Source organism: Neohortaea acidophila, assembly GCF_010093505.1.
Source record: "Neohortaea acidophila strain CBS 113389 unplaced genomic scaffold BDY17scaffold_4, whole genome shotgun sequence".
NCBI lineage: Eukaryota > Fungi > Ascomycota > Dothideomycetes > Mycosphaerellales > Teratosphaeriaceae > Neohortaea > Neohortaea acidophila.
In genome coordinates, this window is record NW_022985513.1 from 295,914 (window position 1) to 313,197 (window position 17,284).

General features: G+C 55.3%; 10 protein-coding genes and 1 non-coding gene across 11 annotated transcripts; 6 read left to right on the forward strand and 5 right to left on the reverse strand.

Annotated features, from left to right (window-relative positions):
• Nucleotides 1-208: 208 nt before the first annotated feature.
• BDY17DRAFT_309299 (Alpha/Beta hydrolase protein) lies at nucleotides 209-1,394 on the forward strand (the record flags this gene model as incomplete). The annotated part of the gene is made up of 3 exons (XM_033735317.1): nucleotides 209-754; nucleotides 816-1,050; nucleotides 1,105-1,394. The coding sequence occupies 3 exons, from the start codon at nucleotides 209-211 to the stop codon at nucleotides 1,392-1,394; spliced, it is 1,071 nt and encodes a 356-aa protein (XP_033590513.1).
• Nucleotides 1,395-1,478: 84 nt separating this feature from the next.
• On the reverse strand, nucleotides 1,479-1,615 carry BDY17DRAFT_t19. The gene has a single exon. It is a non-coding gene; the product is annotated as a tRNA-Leu (tRNA).
• Nucleotides 1,616-1,780: 165 nt separating this feature from the next.
• BDY17DRAFT_294671 (Urb2/Npa2 family-domain-containing protein) lies at nucleotides 1,781-6,097 on the reverse strand. The gene has a single exon (XM_033733176.1). The coding sequence runs from the start codon at nucleotides 6,047-6,049 to the stop codon at nucleotides 1,841-1,843; it is 4,209 nt and encodes a 1,402-aa protein (XP_033590514.1). The 5' UTR covers nucleotides 6,050-6,097; the 3' UTR covers nucleotides 1,781-1,840.
• A 2-nt stretch (nucleotides 6,098-6,099) lies between these two features.
• BDY17DRAFT_294674 (uncharacterized protein) lies at nucleotides 6,100-7,024 on the forward strand. Its single transcript, XM_033733177.1, has 3 exons — nucleotides 6,100-6,417; nucleotides 6,509-6,661; nucleotides 6,766-7,024. The coding sequence occupies exons 1-3, from the start codon at nucleotides 6,331-6,333 to the stop codon at nucleotides 6,820-6,822; spliced, it is 297 nt and encodes a 98-aa protein (XP_033590515.1). The 5' UTR covers nucleotides 6,100-6,330; the 3' UTR covers nucleotides 6,823-7,024.
• Nucleotides 7,025-7,354: 330 nt separating this feature from the next.
• Nucleotides 7,355-8,188, forward strand: BDY17DRAFT_322835 (Isochorismatase-like protein; the record flags this gene model as incomplete). The annotated part of the gene is made up of 1 exon (XM_033736887.1): nucleotides 7,355-8,188. The coding sequence occupies one exon, from the start codon at nucleotides 7,355-7,357 to the stop codon at nucleotides 8,186-8,188; it is 834 nt and encodes a 277-aa protein (XP_033590516.1).
• A 95-nt stretch (nucleotides 8,189-8,283) lies between these two features.
• BDY17DRAFT_309302 (uncharacterized protein) lies at nucleotides 8,284-9,607 on the reverse strand (the record flags this gene model as incomplete). Its single annotated transcript, XM_033735318.1, has 3 exons — nucleotides 8,284-9,050; nucleotides 9,108-9,258; nucleotides 9,314-9,607. 3 exons carry the CDS (start codon nucleotides 9,605-9,607, stop codon nucleotides 8,284-8,286), a joined length of 1,212 nt encoding a protein of 403 aa, XP_033590517.1.
• Nucleotides 9,608-10,546: 939 nt separating this feature from the next.
• Nucleotides 10,547-12,599, reverse strand: BDY17DRAFT_294679 (chaperonin 10-like protein). Its single transcript, XM_033733178.1, has 3 exons — nucleotides 11,882-12,599; nucleotides 11,165-11,817; nucleotides 10,547-11,109 (listed from the first exon to the last, which is right to left on the reverse strand). Exons 1-3 carry the CDS (start codon nucleotides 12,166-12,168, stop codon nucleotides 10,889-10,891), a joined length of 1,161 nt encoding a protein of 386 aa, XP_033590518.1. The 5' UTR covers nucleotides 12,169-12,599; the 3' UTR covers nucleotides 10,547-10,888.
• Nucleotide 12,600: 1 nt separating this feature from the next.
• Nucleotides 12,601-13,928, reverse strand: BDY17DRAFT_294685 (vacuolar ATP synthase 16 kDa proteolipid subunit). Its single transcript, XM_033733179.1, has 5 exons — nucleotides 13,772-13,928; nucleotides 13,631-13,643; nucleotides 13,332-13,461; nucleotides 12,993-13,253; nucleotides 12,601-12,931 (listed from the first exon to the last, which is right to left on the reverse strand). The coding sequence occupies exons 1-5, from the start codon at nucleotides 13,786-13,788 to the stop codon at nucleotides 12,867-12,869; spliced, it is 486 nt and encodes a 161-aa protein (XP_033590519.1). The 5' UTR covers nucleotides 13,789-13,928; the 3' UTR covers nucleotides 12,601-12,866.
• Nucleotides 13,929-14,029: 101 nt separating this feature from the next.
• BDY17DRAFT_294691 (ribonucleoprotein-associated protein) lies at nucleotides 14,030-14,823 on the forward strand. The gene is made up of 2 exons (XM_033733180.1): nucleotides 14,030-14,390; nucleotides 14,450-14,823. Exons 1-2 carry the CDS (start codon nucleotides 14,160-14,162, stop codon nucleotides 14,594-14,596), a joined length of 378 nt encoding a protein of 125 aa, XP_033590520.1. The 5' UTR covers nucleotides 14,030-14,159; the 3' UTR covers nucleotides 14,597-14,823.
• Nucleotides 14,815-15,246, forward strand: BDY17DRAFT_294692 (uncharacterized protein). The gene has a single exon (XM_033733181.1). It carries the CDS (start codon nucleotides 14,856-14,858, stop codon nucleotides 15,123-15,125), a length of 270 nt encoding a protein of 89 aa, XP_033590521.1. The 5' UTR covers nucleotides 14,815-14,855; the 3' UTR covers nucleotides 15,126-15,246.
• Nucleotides 14,981-17,281, forward strand: BDY17DRAFT_333296 (uncharacterized protein). The gene is made up of 4 exons (XM_033737903.1): nucleotides 14,981-15,425; nucleotides 15,477-15,581; nucleotides 15,621-15,685; nucleotides 15,718-17,281. The coding sequence occupies exons 1-4, from the start codon at nucleotides 15,258-15,260 to the stop codon at nucleotides 17,105-17,107; spliced, it is 1,728 nt and encodes a 575-aa protein (XP_033590522.1). The 5' UTR covers nucleotides 14,981-15,257; the 3' UTR covers nucleotides 17,108-17,281.
• Nucleotides 17,282-17,284: the final 3 nt, after the last annotated feature.

Genomic DNA, 17,284 nt, shown 5'->3' on the forward strand with positions numbered 1-17,284 from the left:
TAGCTACCACCCATGCCACATTTAGGCCGTGCACAGCAGGTGATACTTTCGCAAGTATGCATGGTGTCACGACGTCTCCTGATGGTGGCGTCTAAACTCGGCGACACCGGGCGCTCCAAGGTAATTTGTGCTTTCTGACGCTTTATCTAGCCTTTCCCCCGCGACCAACTCCACGACACATCTCCTCCGTCTCCAACCAACAATCACAATGGCAGCCGACCAACAAATCACCCTAGCAGACAAGCTCGGAGCACTCCCAGTTGGCAGCCGGCTGCTCCTAGCCAGCACAACCCGACTGCTCTCCCGCCCCTTCTCCTCCGGCCCCCGCGCCAACACGCTCTTCAAAGACGTCATCTTCGCCGGCTTGCGGAAACAGCTCAGCACCATCACCACCGGCACCGCGCAATTCCTAGGCGGCACCACCGAAGCGGCCTACCTGGACTTCGCCAAGAAGCGCGGCTTCCAACCCGACACCGACGTGCTGGGCGACAACGGGCCGCGCCTCTTCTGGTTGGGCAGCAAGTCCGCGGAGAAGGTCGTGCTGTACTGCCATGGAGGCGGGTATGCCATGGCGGGGCACGCGGGGCACTTCGAGTGGTTGGTGGGCTTGCAGGAGCACCTGTCCAAGACGAAGAGCACGAGTGCGGTGGTGATTGGGTATACGTTGTCGCCGTATGGAAAGTATCCCACGCAGCTCAGACAGGCGGCCGAGGCTTTGCAACATCTTCTCAATCAGCAGAAGAAGCCGGGTGATGTAAGTGGATTTGATGGGCGGAGCTGGTTCGAGATTCGCAGGCTAATGTCACGACGTCTAGATCATCCTCGCCGGCGACTCGGCAGGCGGAAACATGATTTCCTCGTTGTTCTCGCACCTGCTTCACCCGCACCCGGAAGTCGAGCCGAAAATCACTCTCAATGAACCCTTACTCGCCGCCGTCTTCATCTCCCCGTGGACGAGTTGGCGCACAGACGACGATAGTGTGAAGCGCAACGCCACCAGCGACCTGGTGACGCCTGAAGCGGCCGTACGCTGGCGGACACTATTTCTAGGTACAGCTTTTCCCTCTGCAAATAACGGGAGACGTAACTGACACCACCATCAAGGCTCCGCTTCATACGACAACTACAACGAGCCCGTGCGCGGAGACGCAGAGTGGTTCAAAGGGCTGGACAACGTCGTCAAGGACATTCTCGTTTGGGGAGGCAGCGCCGAGATCCTCATCGACAGCATCGAGGCCTTCGCCAAGAAGCTGCAAGCCAGCCATCCCCGAACAGAACTCGTGGTCGAGGAGGGAGCGGCTCACGAAGACTTCATCATCAGCCTCTTCCTCGGCTACAAGAAGAAGGCGGCAGGCACGAAGGCGATTGAGGATTTCCTTGCCCCCAAGTTGTAGTTTTGCATTTATTAGCCAGCATCCCTTGTGAACTCGCGACTCGTTGACTCCCCGACCAAAGCAAAAAGTGTCCCCAAAAAATAATGCTGCGGACGCGGTTCGAACGCGCGCGGGTCTCCCCAGTAGAGTTTCATAGCCATGATGTCTGCCCCAACCGATAAAGAACCAGTCGGAAAGCAATTGCTTAAATCTACCGCCTTAGACCACTCGGCCACCGCAGCTTACAAGGAAGACAGAGAGTGCGAGTGCGGACGGAAATTCTCGTCACACCAAAACTCAAAGTTTCAAGCGGCAACTCCCGCGTTTAAATTATGTAGTATCGGCTTGGCGGAGCCGTGGTTTTGCCGGTCTCTCGTGTGGTATTGCAGTGGTGTGAGAAGAAGAGATGTTGTTACAAAGGGCTTAATTGGTATTTGACATCCCTTGAAGCATTGAGAAGTAGACACTCACCCACCCCTCCACTTCCCAAACCTCTTCCACTCCTCATACACCCCCTTCAACACCGCCCTCTCATTATTGTTCATCGCCGCGCTCAAAGCCTTCAGCCCCTCTGAATCGCTACTCTCAACAGCATCAATAACCGCCCACAGCCCTGGCGTCAGTGCTTCTCTCACACCCTCGCCCAGCGACCCAGCCAGCACCAAATCGCAGTAATGATGCAGGATGTACTGCACGAAACGGCCCACAAGCGCTTGTTCTTTGCGTGACTCGTCGACTAATCCCGCCGCGGCAGCGGTACTTCGCGAGGAGCGACGGAGGTGCGCGGGCTCGCAGAAAAGGACGAGGAGTCTTGAAAGGGCGTGAGCGTGGGTTTGATTGAACGGCGTGCTGCCCTTCGGTCGATTCGTGCTGGCGCTCGAGTTGTCGAAGAGTGCGGAAAGGAGGGAGTTGAAGACGAGGTTCACGAGATGGTAGCGGCCGTGCAGTCGAGCTCGATGGCCTAGTAGCAAAACGGAGACGAGACGGCAGACTTCGAAGAATGCTAAAGAGCGTCCTGGTCCGGCGTTCGGGAGCTTGGGAAGGCTGGCGAGGACGATTTCGATGGAGTGCTGGTTGACGAGGAAGGGCTTCTCCTTCAAGATCGTCAGAATGCACGCTACTGCTCTTTTGCGTACCACCAAGTCGCCATCGTTGTTGACTGCGGTGTCGACTAGTTCTGGTAGTAGCCGGGATAGAGCAGCCTCGGTGCTCCCAACGGAGTCTTCTTTTGTGAGTTTGGAGATGCACGAATGGAGCAGAAGGAGGTTGGATCGTGTCGAGGCTTCGTGGTCCAGTAGCTCGGGAACGAGGGCCAGTCTTTGATACCCGGACATGCGCTTCAGATCCTTTTCAAACGCCTCAATCACCTGCTGCATTTTGACGGGCGGAAGTTGAAACTCGGGCAGCTGTAGTGCAACGGTGGCATCAAGAATGCCATAGTCGGGATGGTCGCAATTCCTGAGCAAAAGGTAACAGCTGACAACGGCACCGGTGACTGCAGATGGCGCAGACTTCTTGAACCCATCGTGATACTGCGTACATTCCGCGCCGAGGTGTTTGATGACAGAAGCGAGGCGGGGCACGAACGGCTGCACGAACTTGGAAGTCGACTCCCACAGATCCAGAAGGAGTGTAAGGGTTCGAGACAGGCTTGTCAATCTCATCGCCACCTCCAGATAATTTGTAGAAGTGCGTTCAAGGGTGGCCATGAGCGAGAGCGTTTCGCCGAGATCACTTGTAAATGCCTTTGTAATTCGAACCATCTCCTCAAGACTCATGTCTTCCAAAGTCCGATGCGGGAGTGAGTGCAAGACGTCGGGCTTGCAGCCGGATTCGAGCCCTTGCATGATAGACCTGCTCACTACCAGAACAGCGGTATGGCTAGAAAGGTCTTGACTCCGGCCAACGTAGCTTAGCATGGCTTGCGCCTCCCGAGACAGATTTTCGACAATCGAGCGTCCATTACCTTGTTGATTGGCAACGACCTGGTTCATGACCAGCAGGGTGACGTGCTCCAGCAGATCCAGCGTCTCTTGTTGTTGGAATATGGGCCCAGGGACCGTCTCCGTCTCGATGTATTCAGTTGCAGACATCTGAAGAGCTAGTTGCCAGATGATTGAAGGATCCGTCAGAAGCTGCGCAGTCGGGGTTGGTCTCGACAACAGTTTGATAATTACACCCAGTAGCAGCTGCAAATTATCGTCTGTGGAGGCGCTGCTCGTCCGACCGGCTACGCACAGCTCGTCAAGCAGCCTTTTGCGATGCATCTCATCGATGATGTCGATAGGAACATTGAGAAGAGCATCCAGTAGGTCCAGCTCCTGTTCTATGTCCTCAATAGGCGACGCTGCATGGTTAGACCTCACGGTTCCCTCCAGCTCTGCTGCTGTTCCTGTACCTCTGTCGACCAAGTGTAGTATTGTTCCAGCATGTTCGCCGTCAACGGCAACGGCAGCCAGCTTTTTCAAAACGGCCAAGACCTGCTCCTGGTCTTGCGCGCTTGATTCAGGCATGCATCTCGTGACCAACTCACGACGCATGTCCTCATCAATGATCGCAAGCAAGTGCGGATAGTGCAAGAGCGGCGTGGAATGACCTGACTCTAGCTTGTCCAGCGTATGGTCGACAATGGCGCTGAACGCAGACTCGCTGCTATCGTGAGATCGCGCGGAATCGGCCACAGCAGACCACATGCCAGCAACGAAGCTTACTGCCTCATTTGCTTGCTGTTTCAGTTTTGTATCACTACCATCATCCCTGGCCCACTGAGCAAGCTGTAGTGCATGCGTTACCGTGTCGCTCGTCGTCCACTGACACAGCTTTTGAGACACGACCGAAGCATCCGTTTGCGTTGCCGCCCAGGACGGAAACCACAGCTCGAATGTCTTCAGCAACAATGCCCAGATCCGCGGTTGGTGAGCTGCATGCGAGACTCTTTCTTCTTCAGGATCATCCTGTTCAGCACAGACTTGGAACAGCAGAACGAATAACTCGCCGCATCTAGGCTCCAGGCGTATTCGAAGCGATTCGCTGCGGATATTGCCTAACAGCGCGTTGAGTATGATGATGCTTGGGCCAAAGTCCGACGAGTTGGCCCCGTCTTTGACCCTCGTGGAAAGGCGGTTGAAGAGCTCCAAAAGTGCTTGTTCAGGCATGCCATCCTCGGCGTTGTCCTGGAAGTCTCGGTCCAATTCCGTCCATATGAGACTGTCCTCATGTTGTCGAAGCTGGTTGGACCACAGATCTAGGAAATCGCTCATCTTGCGAGACTTCGCGAAAGCCTGCATGATTGGCATCGCAATTCGTTGTTTCCACATTTGTTGTGTGGCCTTGAAATCGCAGACTGAGTCAATACTGCTAGTATCCTGATCCTTCTCTCTCGCTTCGAGCGCTTGAAGATCGGCGCAGGCAGCAGAAAGCGCGTTGAAAAGCCGATTCGCCAAATCAGGTCGGCAGAACAATTCAGCATCCAGCTCCACTATCTGCGCAACGAGGTTCCAGTCGACTTTATTGTCGCCGTGGTATGGAGTTTGTTTCCCAGTCGCAAGATTCGAGGCAGAATTGACAATTCCTTCCAACATCGCTCTTGAAAGAGATGCACGGGCACCCGTTACTTTCAACATATCAACCAGAACTGCGTTGCGCCTCACGACATCAGAAGCGTCTTGGTTGCACTTTTGCAAAGCCGCAAAGACCGCTTCAATCCACGGCTGCTCCTTTGTGCGTTGTCGTGGCGTCGAAAGTGAAACCGATCGCAATGCAATATCCAGGAGTGCCGGGAGTGCTTCGAGCATTAACAGTCCGTCTGCGTCGTCGCTGTCCATCCGCACTTTGTACAATTCGAGTGCAGCCTCGAGGCTCATATGGTGAGGGAGGAGTGTTCCAGTCCGCTGCGGATGGGTTGCGGCGGCGCTGCCACTTTGAAAGAAGGCCGATCTCGCAGGCATGAATACGTGTCTGGCGAGCAGAGTCTGAAGCGTGTCGACATGATCGCCGGTATCGTTTTCTTCTTCAATACGGCGTTTGCGGTTCACAGCACGTGCATCACCGCAGTTGAGGCTCAGCGCGAGTAAACGGGCTCCTGGAGCAAGGCAGACTTTCGCAAACGCTGCATGCTCCTCTTCTGCTGGTTTCCTGACGTTCCAGAGGTAGAATGCAGGCTCTAGTACGGCATCCACGGCTTGAATCCAGCTCTTTTTCTTCTGCGTTGCTGCTATGTGAGCAGCATTGTCCAGCCAAAGGCCGAGTAAGGAGGCTGCGATGGATGCGGATAAACTCAGTGCTGCCTTGACATGGAGGCCATCTGGAGAAGCGGCAACGCTGATCAAGAAGCTGACCAAAGCCGTTATGGCTTCAACCACGCTTCGGGGGCATTCCGGGTTCTGCAAGGCTGCGCCGACTGTGTCGAAGAAGTTCGTCAATCCAAGCAGAGATGCCAGACGCTGTGGGGAGAGAAGCCGTATGGTGAAGAGTAGCTCGTTCCAGGTCTTCGGGTTGCTTCGTGCTTCTTGGGATGCCTTTAATTTCTCCAGTAGCCATCTTGCGATCATCTCCGCTCTCGCGCTGTGAGTGCATAGTTGATGTACAACGCTCAATTGCGTTTCCAGGTCCGGAAGGACGTCCAGATCCTTGAGCCGGTCCAGCGACGGCTGTTCGTCCGTCAACAAGCCACCCATGATTCCGTCTACCGCTGCCTGAATCCGTCTTCCGTCTTGCCTCGTCCTAAAAACTGAACGACGAAACATCTCTCTCCATGAAATTTAGGATTTTGATATGGAGGGTGGAGCATAGAGTTTTCTGCCGGCGGGATGCTCCCGGCTAGCTTCCAGGAACGAGCGCGGAGCTTGCTGGAGCTGCTTTTTGACGAACCAACCCGCCTCCTGCAGTCTCCATCACCTCTGCGCAATACACAACATTTGGAATCGTGTGGACAACAAAGACATCTACAACACGCATCATGGCCGACTCGAAGACACCCAACCCCCTCAATCCGCCCCCGAGCCGAACACACAGGCCAATGAGCGAGGCATTGCTCAACGAGAAGGTACGTCTCACCCTTCAATGGCCACCAGAACGAGCGGCGTGCCATCTGTGTATTCTCGGTGTATCATGAGTTGATGGAGCGGCGAACGTAGTGGGACCACTGCCTCAGCACCCTCCTTATCCGAAGTACCCTCGGCGCATCCTTTGGCGTCATATTCTCCGTCCTCCTGTTCAAGCGAAGATCATGGCCGGTGTGGGCAGGCCTGGGATTTGGAGCGGGAAGAGCATGGGAGGAATGTGACAGTGTAAGTCGCGTACAGCCGTCCGGGGCCCGCAGATCAGCGCGTACCAGTGCCATCGGCGGAACTGCCAAGTTTCAGAGCACACATGACTGACGATCGCATGACAGAGCTTCAAGCGAGCAACTGCGGCTTCAAAAGATGGGCTGCGTGTGATGCGCCCGTGAAAGAGGAAGCGTCGCACATACGTGCACCATGGGCTGCGCATGCTGGCGAGGGACCGGGTGGGATTCGCACCGGCGACTTCCTGAAGCCGCTTGGAGCAGAGCAGATGGGCAATGCTGGGGATACAGGACATGAAATGGACCAGGCGTACCGGTACATAATGCACGATGGGCTAGGCATACAACTCAGCAACCTTTGTACCTGTACCGCGCCATTTCCCAACCTGCTCCCACTCGGCGATAGTACCTTCTTCGGCAGGCCAAGCGTCCTGTTTGAGGCGTGTAGAGTCTCCACGATCACCTGCTTGCGCAACTTGCCTCGCATTCGTTTAGACAGCAGCCTTCGCGGCGCCCAGCACCGTGATCAGCCCGAGGAGATAAACGTTGCGCCCCAAGTTCCAAGACACCAGCTCTTCCACCCACGTCGATGCCGAGAAGACGCAGTCTTATAAATCAATGTCCTTCGCGTTCACCACCCTCCCACATCCGGCGAGCATAGGCGTAAGTCCGTTGCAAAGGTCGTATGCAGTGAACAATGTCACGCTCCGCAACAACCACGCCTCCGAAACCGGCAAGCGTAGCGCCGCTAAACTCCAGCAAAGTCCGAAGCCTTCTCGACACATATCTCGACTTCCTCGCCGCGACCAAACAAGAAATCGACGCTTCCAACCCACCATACAAACCCCTTCCGAAAATCGACAGCCAACGATCCAACGAACGACTACACATCATGTCGAGAACAGCGCCGATTTTCCACGCCTCCAACCCGGCTTCTCCCCTGGCTTACACCGCCAAGCAGACAGCCTTATTCCTGCTGGATTATCAAGGCTTCTGTCTTGCGTATTTCGACGACAAGGGAGCAGCGGTGGTGAGGAAAGCGAAAATCATGCGCGACTGGGCTTTCAAGCAGGGCATCATGGTGGTGCATTCCGTCGTCGACGTCTCCGCCCAACCACCAGCGACTTGCAAAGGCGCGGAGCGGATCAAAGGCATGCTCGAACAGGTTGCGCAGGATAAGGAGGCAGCGGAGGAAGCGGCGGAGATTGCATTTGCGAAGCGCGCCGGGGAGTACATTGTGCTCAAGCATCCCGGCGTCGTGTCTGGACTGAAGTCGAAAGGGGCGAGGGAACTGCTGGAGGAGCATGGGATTCGGAATTTGATTCTGTGTGGGATTTCAACGTCTGGGGCGGTTCTGCGCACGGCTGTGCCGGCTACGGACGATGGCTTTGTCGTCAGTGTGATTGAGGATGCGTGCGCCGATCGGACGGCGGAGGTGCATGAAGCTGTGATGAAGAATTTGCTTCCGTCGAGGGCGCACGTTGCTACTGCGGAGGAGTTCATCAAAGCATGGGAAGACGGACAGCGATGAGGTTGGACTTTTGATTGAGTACAGGGTATGGATTTATGAAGGTGGGTTCTAACCACCACACGACAAACACATCGCCATCACTCGCGAGCCGGCACTCACACGCCACCGACAAGCAGCGGACTCGCAGGGTACAGCGCCATACCAGTCCAGTATGGCCGATCCTCCTCAGTGCCATAGTCATACATCTGAAGCGCCTTCCCGCTCTGGAGATCCATCACATTAATCACATTGAGGAAAGTCAACATGTATGCCGTGGCGCCATATACAGCAGTGTCCGTGGCGCCTGCCAGAGTGGAATTGAATTCAATGATGTTCTCGAGCTTCCCGGCCGCATCGATCTCGCCGATGTAGGGGGATCCAGCGTTGATGTTGTAGTAGAGGTCCGTGGTCGGAGACCAGACGGTCCAGCAGCTCGCCGCGAACTTCGACGAGTTGGATGTTGCGATTTCGGTGAATTTGTTGGTGGTGAAGTCCAAGGACAGCAGCGAGCCAGCAAAGGCGACATCCGAAACGAACATGTGGCCGGGTTCAGAGCCGCTCCAAGAGAAGCCGAAGACGCCACCCAGCGGCGCGATTTGGTTGTCTGTGTAGTTCTTGGAGATGTCGCCATTGGAATCAACGTCGAAGACGTCGATGTGGCCGAGGCCGGTGGTCCCCGCTCCCTTGAACGTGGACACAAGCTTGGAGGAATTGGTGGCGAATTGAATGTCGGAGCCTGAGCCGCTGTAACCGCCCAGTTGGCCCGGTGTGGTGGCATTGTAGCCGAAGCTGCGAAGGCCAACGCCGTCTGGGACAAGGCCGTGTTTGTGTGAGACGGAATAGCAGGACACGCCGTTCGTGGCACCACCGTTAAGCACACAAGCTGTTGACTGGGTCAGTGTTTTGTTCGTGAAAGTAGATGGTGTCGAGATCATCGTACCTTTCTTATGTTTCGTGGAATACGCGACCGACACGGGGAATTCGCCGTAGGTGGGTACTGGCTTGCCCACCATCTTCAGCTTCAGAGGATCTTTGTGGTCAATCTTGAACATCACCAAGGTGTCAGAACCGGAGTTGACAGTGAAAAGAAACTAGCATCATGTCAGTCTCGGAGGTATTTCGAGGTAATCGTGCCGCGAAACGTACCCGATCCCCGATCGTCACGGCGTTCTGGGATTGCAGTGGGTCAATGGCAGTCGGCTTCAATCCGTTGGTATAATTCTGCGTCTGCAGCCCCACTCCACCGGTGCTGAAGGAAGCGGTGGTGTCGGTGAGCATTCCATTTGAGCCCACTTCGACGGCAACAACGCTACTGCCTGCGGGGTCAACGCGCAGGAAGTAGGCGGCTTTGGGGCTGGAGTGTGCACTCCATCCCTTGGTCGAGGACGGGATAGCAGCGGCCAAGGCCGGGAGGATGGCCAAAACACTGTTGATCTTCATGGTGGCTACTGTCGATAGAAAAGGAAAAGAGAGCAAGAAAGTTGATGACAGAAAACCTACTTATAGACGAGCGCGTACGCAGCCTTTTTATAAGTCAGCAGGAAGCCCGGATGCTCGCGAGATACATCACCAATCCGCCCTTGACGTCGCACCAAAGAGCGTGTCCGTGCCACTTCACCCGGACTGGTGCCTACTTTGATGGAATCAAGATACGATCTTGGATGAAGCGGACCCATACGCCGAGTCGTTGATCCCACCTTGTGGGACAAGACTAGTGAAGCGAATGCGAGTATACGGTGGAAAGCGGGCCTTGCGGGCGAGCGTGAGAGAGAAAGTGCACGCAAGCACGTGGCGGCTCTGCCGGCGATGTCCAGCATTTCGGCCTCTATCCACCTCGGGCTCGATGCGGGCACTTACAATTGGCCTGCATGACGAAAGCAATGTTGCTGCGCCGCGCGTGCTACGGTACCGCCCTTCTCATCGGCCAATGCACCTCCGCGCCCCCGCCGTAGTCACCAATAGTATAGGCAACGAGCCCATATGTATGCACGCGGCCCTGAGTCAGCGGCTAAGACGGGTGCTGCTCACTAGGGCAGCTGACTGTACTTACTGATTCGGCAAAAGCCAGTGGGCACAAGTCCCGCAGATCTGCCCATGTGTCGCGTTGTTGACCCCTGAGGAAACGTGGGTTCTGACGTTTGTTCCGGTTCGAGTAATAGATTCCAAAGAATTCGCTCACCGGGTTTCTTGCTCTGATCCTGCTCCAAACGCCGCGTGTTGACTCGCACACATCGACGCTTGCCGTCTCAAAGAGCTGCGAAAGTGAATAGCGTCTATTTTGAGATGATTGGGTGGATATTGAGCGGTACGGGCTGCGTGGTGTGTTGGACCTGACGTTGTGTGAGGTTGTTTGTAATATTCGGTACGGGCCGGCTGTTGCGCGGCCTTCCGCGCATCGCCGTAATAGGCAAGTACATACACTTCACGATGTTGCGCCGGGGACCCCATTACGCATGCAGCAGCGGGCAGGCACAGTAAGCGATCAGCCGATGCTCCGGTCCGCTCAATAGCTTCGACTACATTCTGGTCTTGCACGATGAGAATGAAGCTCCGGGGGGTTCCCGGCAGTGGAGAAGAGCGCCACGAACTCTGCTTCAGCCTCATTCGCATACTGTTGACGCTAAAGACATGAAGATGCTACAGTTCACACTCGTCAATTTGTTCCTTTTCCGTCTCCACCAAGGCCGTTTCTCCTAAACACTCATGTTGTCCTGATACCGCTTACTCCTTCCTCATATCCACCACGCACCGAATGCAGTTGCCGTCGTGCATGTCGTGGAAGGCCTGGTTGATACCCGACAGGTTCTGGCGATGCGTGATGAACTCGTCGACCTTCAGCTTGCCGGCCTCGTAGTCCTCGATCAGCTCGCCCATTTGCGAGCGACCCTTGACGCCGCCAAAGGCACAGCCCTTCCACACACGGCCGGTGACGAGTTGGAATGCTATTGACAAATCAGCAAAAGACTCAAGGACGGATCGGAGCAAATGAGGACATACGTCGAGTGGAAATCTCCTGTCCAGCCGCCGCAACACCAATGACGATGCTCTCGCCCCAACCCTTGTGGCAAGCCTCCAGCGCAGACCTCATAACATGCACATTGCCCGTGCAGTCAAAGGTGTAGTCGCACCCACCGTCGGTCATATCCTGCAGCCTCGTCTGGATATTCTCCCCCTCCTTGAGATCCTTGCTGGGATTCACAAAGTCCGTAGCACCAAACTTCTCACCCCACACTTTCTTTTCCGGGTTGACATCAACCAAGATAATCTTCGCCGCCTTCCTCGCCTTGGCGCCCTGGATGACACTGAGACCAACACAGCCGCCACCAAAGACAGCCACGTTCGCTCCCTCTTCAATACCGTTCTTGCCGGCAGTGATGGTCGCCGCGCCGTAGCCGGTGGTGATACCGCAGCCGAGCAGACAGGTGCGGTCCATGGGAGCCTTGGGGTTGACGGCGACGCAGGAGATGTCGGCGACAACGGTGTACTGCGAGAAGGTGGAGGTGCCCATGAAGTGCAGGAGGTCTTTGCCCTTGCACTTGAAGCGCGACGTGCCGTCGGGCATCACGCCTTTGCCCTGCGTGGCGCGGATTTTGCCGCACAGGTTCGTCTTGCCGGATTTGCAGAACTTGCACTCCTTGCACTCGGGGGTGCTACGTAGTCCGTCTTGTCAGTTGTGTCTTCTTCCTCTTCCTCTCCGTAAAAGAGACAACTCACTATAGAGCAACAACAGTATCCCCCTTCTTGACACTGGTAACGCCTTCGCCCACGCTCTCCACAATGCCAGCACCTTCGTGCCCCGCAATGACGGGAAAGGCGCCCTCGGGGTCCTTGCCGCTCAGCATGTAGGCATCGGTATGGCAGACACCAGTGTAGAAGACCTGGATGCGGACCTCGTGGGCCTTGGGCGGCGCGACCTCGACATCCTCAATGACGAGGTCCTTGCCGGCCTCCCAGGCCACAGCGGCCTTGCAGGTGATTGTTTTGCCTTCGGTGGAGGACATTGTGAGTGGTCGTGGATGGAAGTAGTCGAAGAGACAGGAAAGGAGTGAAGGGGATAGAGTGAAAGAAGATGAAACAAAGCTCGTCCTGAGTCCAGATTTCCGCGTGCTCGAGATTTGGAAGGCAACGCCGTGGTCCCTTTATGTTTTTCGTCATAGTGGGGTCATGGCGGAGGGGCTTGAGGCTCTGGATGGGCCGAATGGGGCAACTTTGCCATTGCTGCGGATTGCGGCGCTGCCTCCGGGAGTCGGGGGCCGGATTGGGTCATGATATCCTGCGATGGTGCTGGAGAGACGCAGAGGAGGGAAGTGTGGTCGGAATAAGCATAGGGCGGCGGATAACTGCCATTGACGAATGGCAGCAGTCAATGGAACGAGTGCGGGAGGAGAAGACAGCCTGTCATATGGAGGCCACCAACCACACCGTAACCTTGATGGAGAGATCAAAGACAAAACCGACGCGAACGCAGTACGAGTCACCTGATACATACACCCCTACTTAGCCCAGAAGAAACGCCGGCTACGACTGTACAGCTCCATGCAGCAGGATACGATTGCACGCGCAACAGCATCCCGCCCCTCACACGTGTATCCTCACCCCCACCTCCTTCCATCTATTCCTCCTTTTTGAACCACCCAACCTCTGCTCTCTCGTCATCAGAGACGGGGCCCAGGGTAGTCTGTGTTCGCCCAGATCGAATCTAGCCGCATGTAGCCTTGCTGGTGGACGAGTTCATGAGCAGGGCAACAATCAGACCGTAGAGACCTGTGTGTCACGAATTAGCTTCCCGCCTTGTTCCAAGCTCCTCACTCTCCTCAAAACGTACCCAAGACTTCGGCGAAAATGAGAATCAAAATCATTCCGACGAATAATCGAGGTTGCTGTGCAGTTCCACGAACACCAGCATCACCCACAATACCAATCGCGAACCCAGCTGCCAGACCAGCCAGGCCGACAGACAAGCCAGCACCGAGCTGAACGAACCCGGTGAACAAAGGAAGCTGCTGCTCCAAGCTGTTGGAGATGAGGACGCTGACGACCAGGCCGTAAATGGCAATGATACCAGCCATAATGACGGGAATGATGTCTGCGGAGTTGAGTCAAAATATGCTCGAGACTTCGATTGCGCAACGATCTTGCGGCTATCGGCGCGGGATTCACATACTCTTGACAATGAGGTCAGGTCGGAGGACACCCATGGCCGAGATACCGACGCCGGCCTTTGCGGTACCGTAGGCAGCACCGAAGCAGGTGAAGACGATGGCGCTCGTGCAACCCATCACTCCGAAGAATGGCTGTTCCGTGGGGTTAGCAGGGTTTCGTTCTAATTGTACTAATGCTCTTGTGCTTCTCCGTCTCCGACTGTGGTCCTCGATGTCGGTGTTGAGGATCGATGGAGATGGAGGGGGTCGGAGGCGGCAAAAGCGCGCAGGAGGACTCTTCGTATTGAATCGGGTGACTTACGGCATACACGGGACTGTGAGTGAGGATATATCAGCATTGGATGGCGTGAGTGTGATGATGGATAAGACATCAACAGTGAGTTCTGTTGTGTTTCCACCAGCCCATCCCCAAGGCAAGGACGGGCTCCTGACATGCACTCACCAAAGATCGGAACTCATGATGGCGGCGGGGTTGTGGAGATGTCAAGCTGCGACTACGTCTGGTGGACACTGGATCGAAGCTTGCGAGATGATTGAGGCGATGGAGGATGGGCGTTGTACTGCTTTTGAAGGTGAGGTGGTGACGAGGTGGACGAGGGAGAGAACGCCAGCTTCGCCATTTTTGCCAAGCTTGGAGTGGGTCCGTGCACGCTGCACGTTCACGACGACTCTTCAAAAAAAAGTTTCGCACCGCACTTCCAGCTTCCCTCCTCTGCGCTCCAATCAATACAAGGCCGTGAACCCCCAGCTATTCGGGCGAGCCTTCCACCCGCCATCAATACCATTCCCACCACCTCCACCCCAACATTCACCCACCACCGCCGCCGAAAATGTCGAACGAAAGCGCCGCCTGGCCCGTCGCCGACCAAGCCATGACGCAGGAAATCCTGGATCTCGTGCAGCAGGCCTCGCATTACCGCCAACTCAAGAAGGGCGCCAACGAAGCGACCAAGACGCTCAACAGAGGCATCAGCGAGATTGTCATTTTGGCTGCCGACACTGCTCCTTTGGCCATTCTGCTGCATTTGCCGTTGCTGTGCGAGGACAAGAACACACCTTATGTGAGTTTGGAATGAAAGCGCATACAATGGAGAAGCATATACTGACGAACCGACTGCAGGTGTACGTTCCGAGCAAGATGGCGCTGGGGAGGGCGTGCGGTGTAAGCCGCGCCGTCATTTCCTGCAGCATCATCACCAACGAGGCCAGCGATCTCATGAACCAGATTCGTGCGCTGAAGGACAAGGTGGAGAGGTTGATGATCTAAGATGCGCTCTGGGCGCCTAATTGGAGGGAAGATGGGAGGCGATGTTGCAACAGAGAGGGATTCTGAGATACTCGGGCACTTCGCTCCGTAGGTACTTTTCCACAGTTCAAATCCAACCACATTTCAAACAAGTCAGTGATTTCTGCTTTCTTCAGCTCTTGTTTGTATCACTCGTCGAATCGATGCGTCTCCAGTCTTCGCATGGACATTCTGGAACTCTCAAGGACCGCCTGACGGGCTCTTTCAATTCATTGATCGCATGCTTTCGTGCTGCCGCGCCCGCCTACTTAATGTGTTCTTGCTCCCCTCTTCCTCTTCCGACCTATTCTTATCACTCACGCCCAGCACAATCTCAGCCGCAGCTGGTATAACCATCGAACCTCCAATTATATCAACCCATCAACCACAGCTATACAATCGTCCTTCATCACGACCATTCACCGCCAATCACCGCTGGCGCGGAACTCTTTTTCATCCACGACACTTCCGTGCACGTGTTCATTCACTCCCGTTTGCGGACGGCACGTGATTGACGCCCGCGCGTTGCTGCCTGCGACTGGTGTCACCGCACGTGAGCCCCCGCCACTTGTTTATACCTTTACTTTCCTCCTTTCCCCCTCCTTAAGATCTTCATCCTCCTTCACACACGCCTCACTCCGAGATGGAGTCCGACAAGCCGCCCACCTTCGTCAACATGGCGGACCACGACACGATACTCATAAAGCCCACTTCAGAAGAACTTCACTCATGCGGTGGCGACGACCGCAAGGCTATCATGGCGTCTTCGGAAGATCTTCACACAACTGCATGCTTTGGAGAATTGAATAAGGTGAGTCCTATCATCTACTGCATGCCGGGATATGGCTGATACTTGTGGAAGTCCAAAGCGACTACGCTCCCAACGGAGATACTGGACAGGATCTCGGAAAGCATCGTGACTTTCGCCGAACCGATCGAGTTCGCGCCGGCAGACTTCAACAGAACGGTATTTTTCACAATGTCCATGACTCCTTACCAACACCAGCATGTGCTACGCTTCCGCAATGACATACTTCCATCGCTCAAGGCACTCCGGGTGTGCAAAGCCTGGTACAAGAATGGCAAGCAGGCGTACTCTCCAGGAATGGTTTCCGTTTCTCGAGCCACCATGGCTGGGAAGCTTTGTTGCAATTCCTTCAACTCATCGGTCCGGACAATCGATCTCTGTTGCGCGATATCACTATCTGTCATCCGGCTATGGCCAACAAGGGCAGCATTTCGTGGGACAATTCGGGGATTTTCAACTTCCATCTCGGGCCATTTGGTCTAACTGAACCGGGCGATGGCAAGGTAATTAAGTGGTTGGATGCAAACGTCAACAATCTTCCGGCCGGAATACCAGGAGAGCCAAGCTGGTCTCATTCAACGTTGCTCACCAAGCTCTCCACCATCCGACACTATGGTGACACACCCTATGAGCTGGATGTCTTCCATGCAGCATTCGGCTATGTTCGAAGGATCACAGGGCTGCAGTCGCTCCGTCTCTTGGTCTACGATGATGGGCGTCGGCCTGCAAGCGAGCCTTCCCTCGTGTGGAGGGAGACTGATCAATTCGCCGATCATCCCATCAACCAAGTCAACTGGAGCAGCCAACCGAATCTCACGGTCTCCCTCGTCAACCTCATTCCTCGTGACCACAGGTCCGGAAAGCCTGTGACACTGGAAGCTACGCTCAAATTCGACCGGGTGGTGGCACAAAGTACCGATAGTTCGATGTGGTCTTATTTCGGCACGACTGAAAATGCCAAAGCCGTCTTCGACCAAGCACGCGCTCAGGGTTGGGAGGTTGTGGAGATGAAACACGCATCATGCGGGAGCTACCCGGTGAAAGCCTACCATACAGAGGAGACTTCTGTCCACGAATCTGCAGAGGGGGTTGGCGATGCTGTCATGGAGGAAGGCACCCTGGACGAAGATCATCTCCACAGGACTGCCGAGAGGTTTGACAATGCCACCGGAGACGAAGGAACCGTGAATGCAGATCCACTTCGCAAACCTGCAGAGGGGTGTAGCAGCGGTATCGAGGAGGGAGACAGCACGCATGAGGATCCATTCTGCGGGTGTGCAGAAGGGTTCGGCAGCTTCCTGGAAGACCCCGTCGACGGACATCCACATCGCGACGGCATCTGCCTGTCGTGCACGGAGGTTCGCCGGTACTATGCGCATCAGAACCGCATGCTGTTTGTGGAATGTGTGCAGGACATGCAACGATATTTCAGTCGAGCGGAAGATTGGGTCAGAACTTCCTTTCGTGGACTGCTAACATCAGTGTGCGTTGCATGCTGGCTGCAAGATCCAGCCTACACGACATTGGATCTTATTCCCACATGCACATGCGAAGACGGAGGAACGTACATTGCGGAAGATTGGACCACCGACGTGAAAATCGTCTGCGGTCTCGGAGATCCCATCTTCGTGGACGTGGCTAAGAAGTCTGGCGAGAATGTGACGTGGGTGGAGCTTATCAGGTGAAAGGGTCGTAGCAGATGTGGCATGGCAGCTCAACGCGGATGTTACGCAAGGGGCATTGACGCAAGACACAGGGGAGGTACAGAACAGCAGCACTCCCCAGCAAAGGCAGCTACAATAAGAATGGAGGTAGCAACAGCTGGAGTGCTACTGATGCATGAATAGAGATAGTTTAGGTAG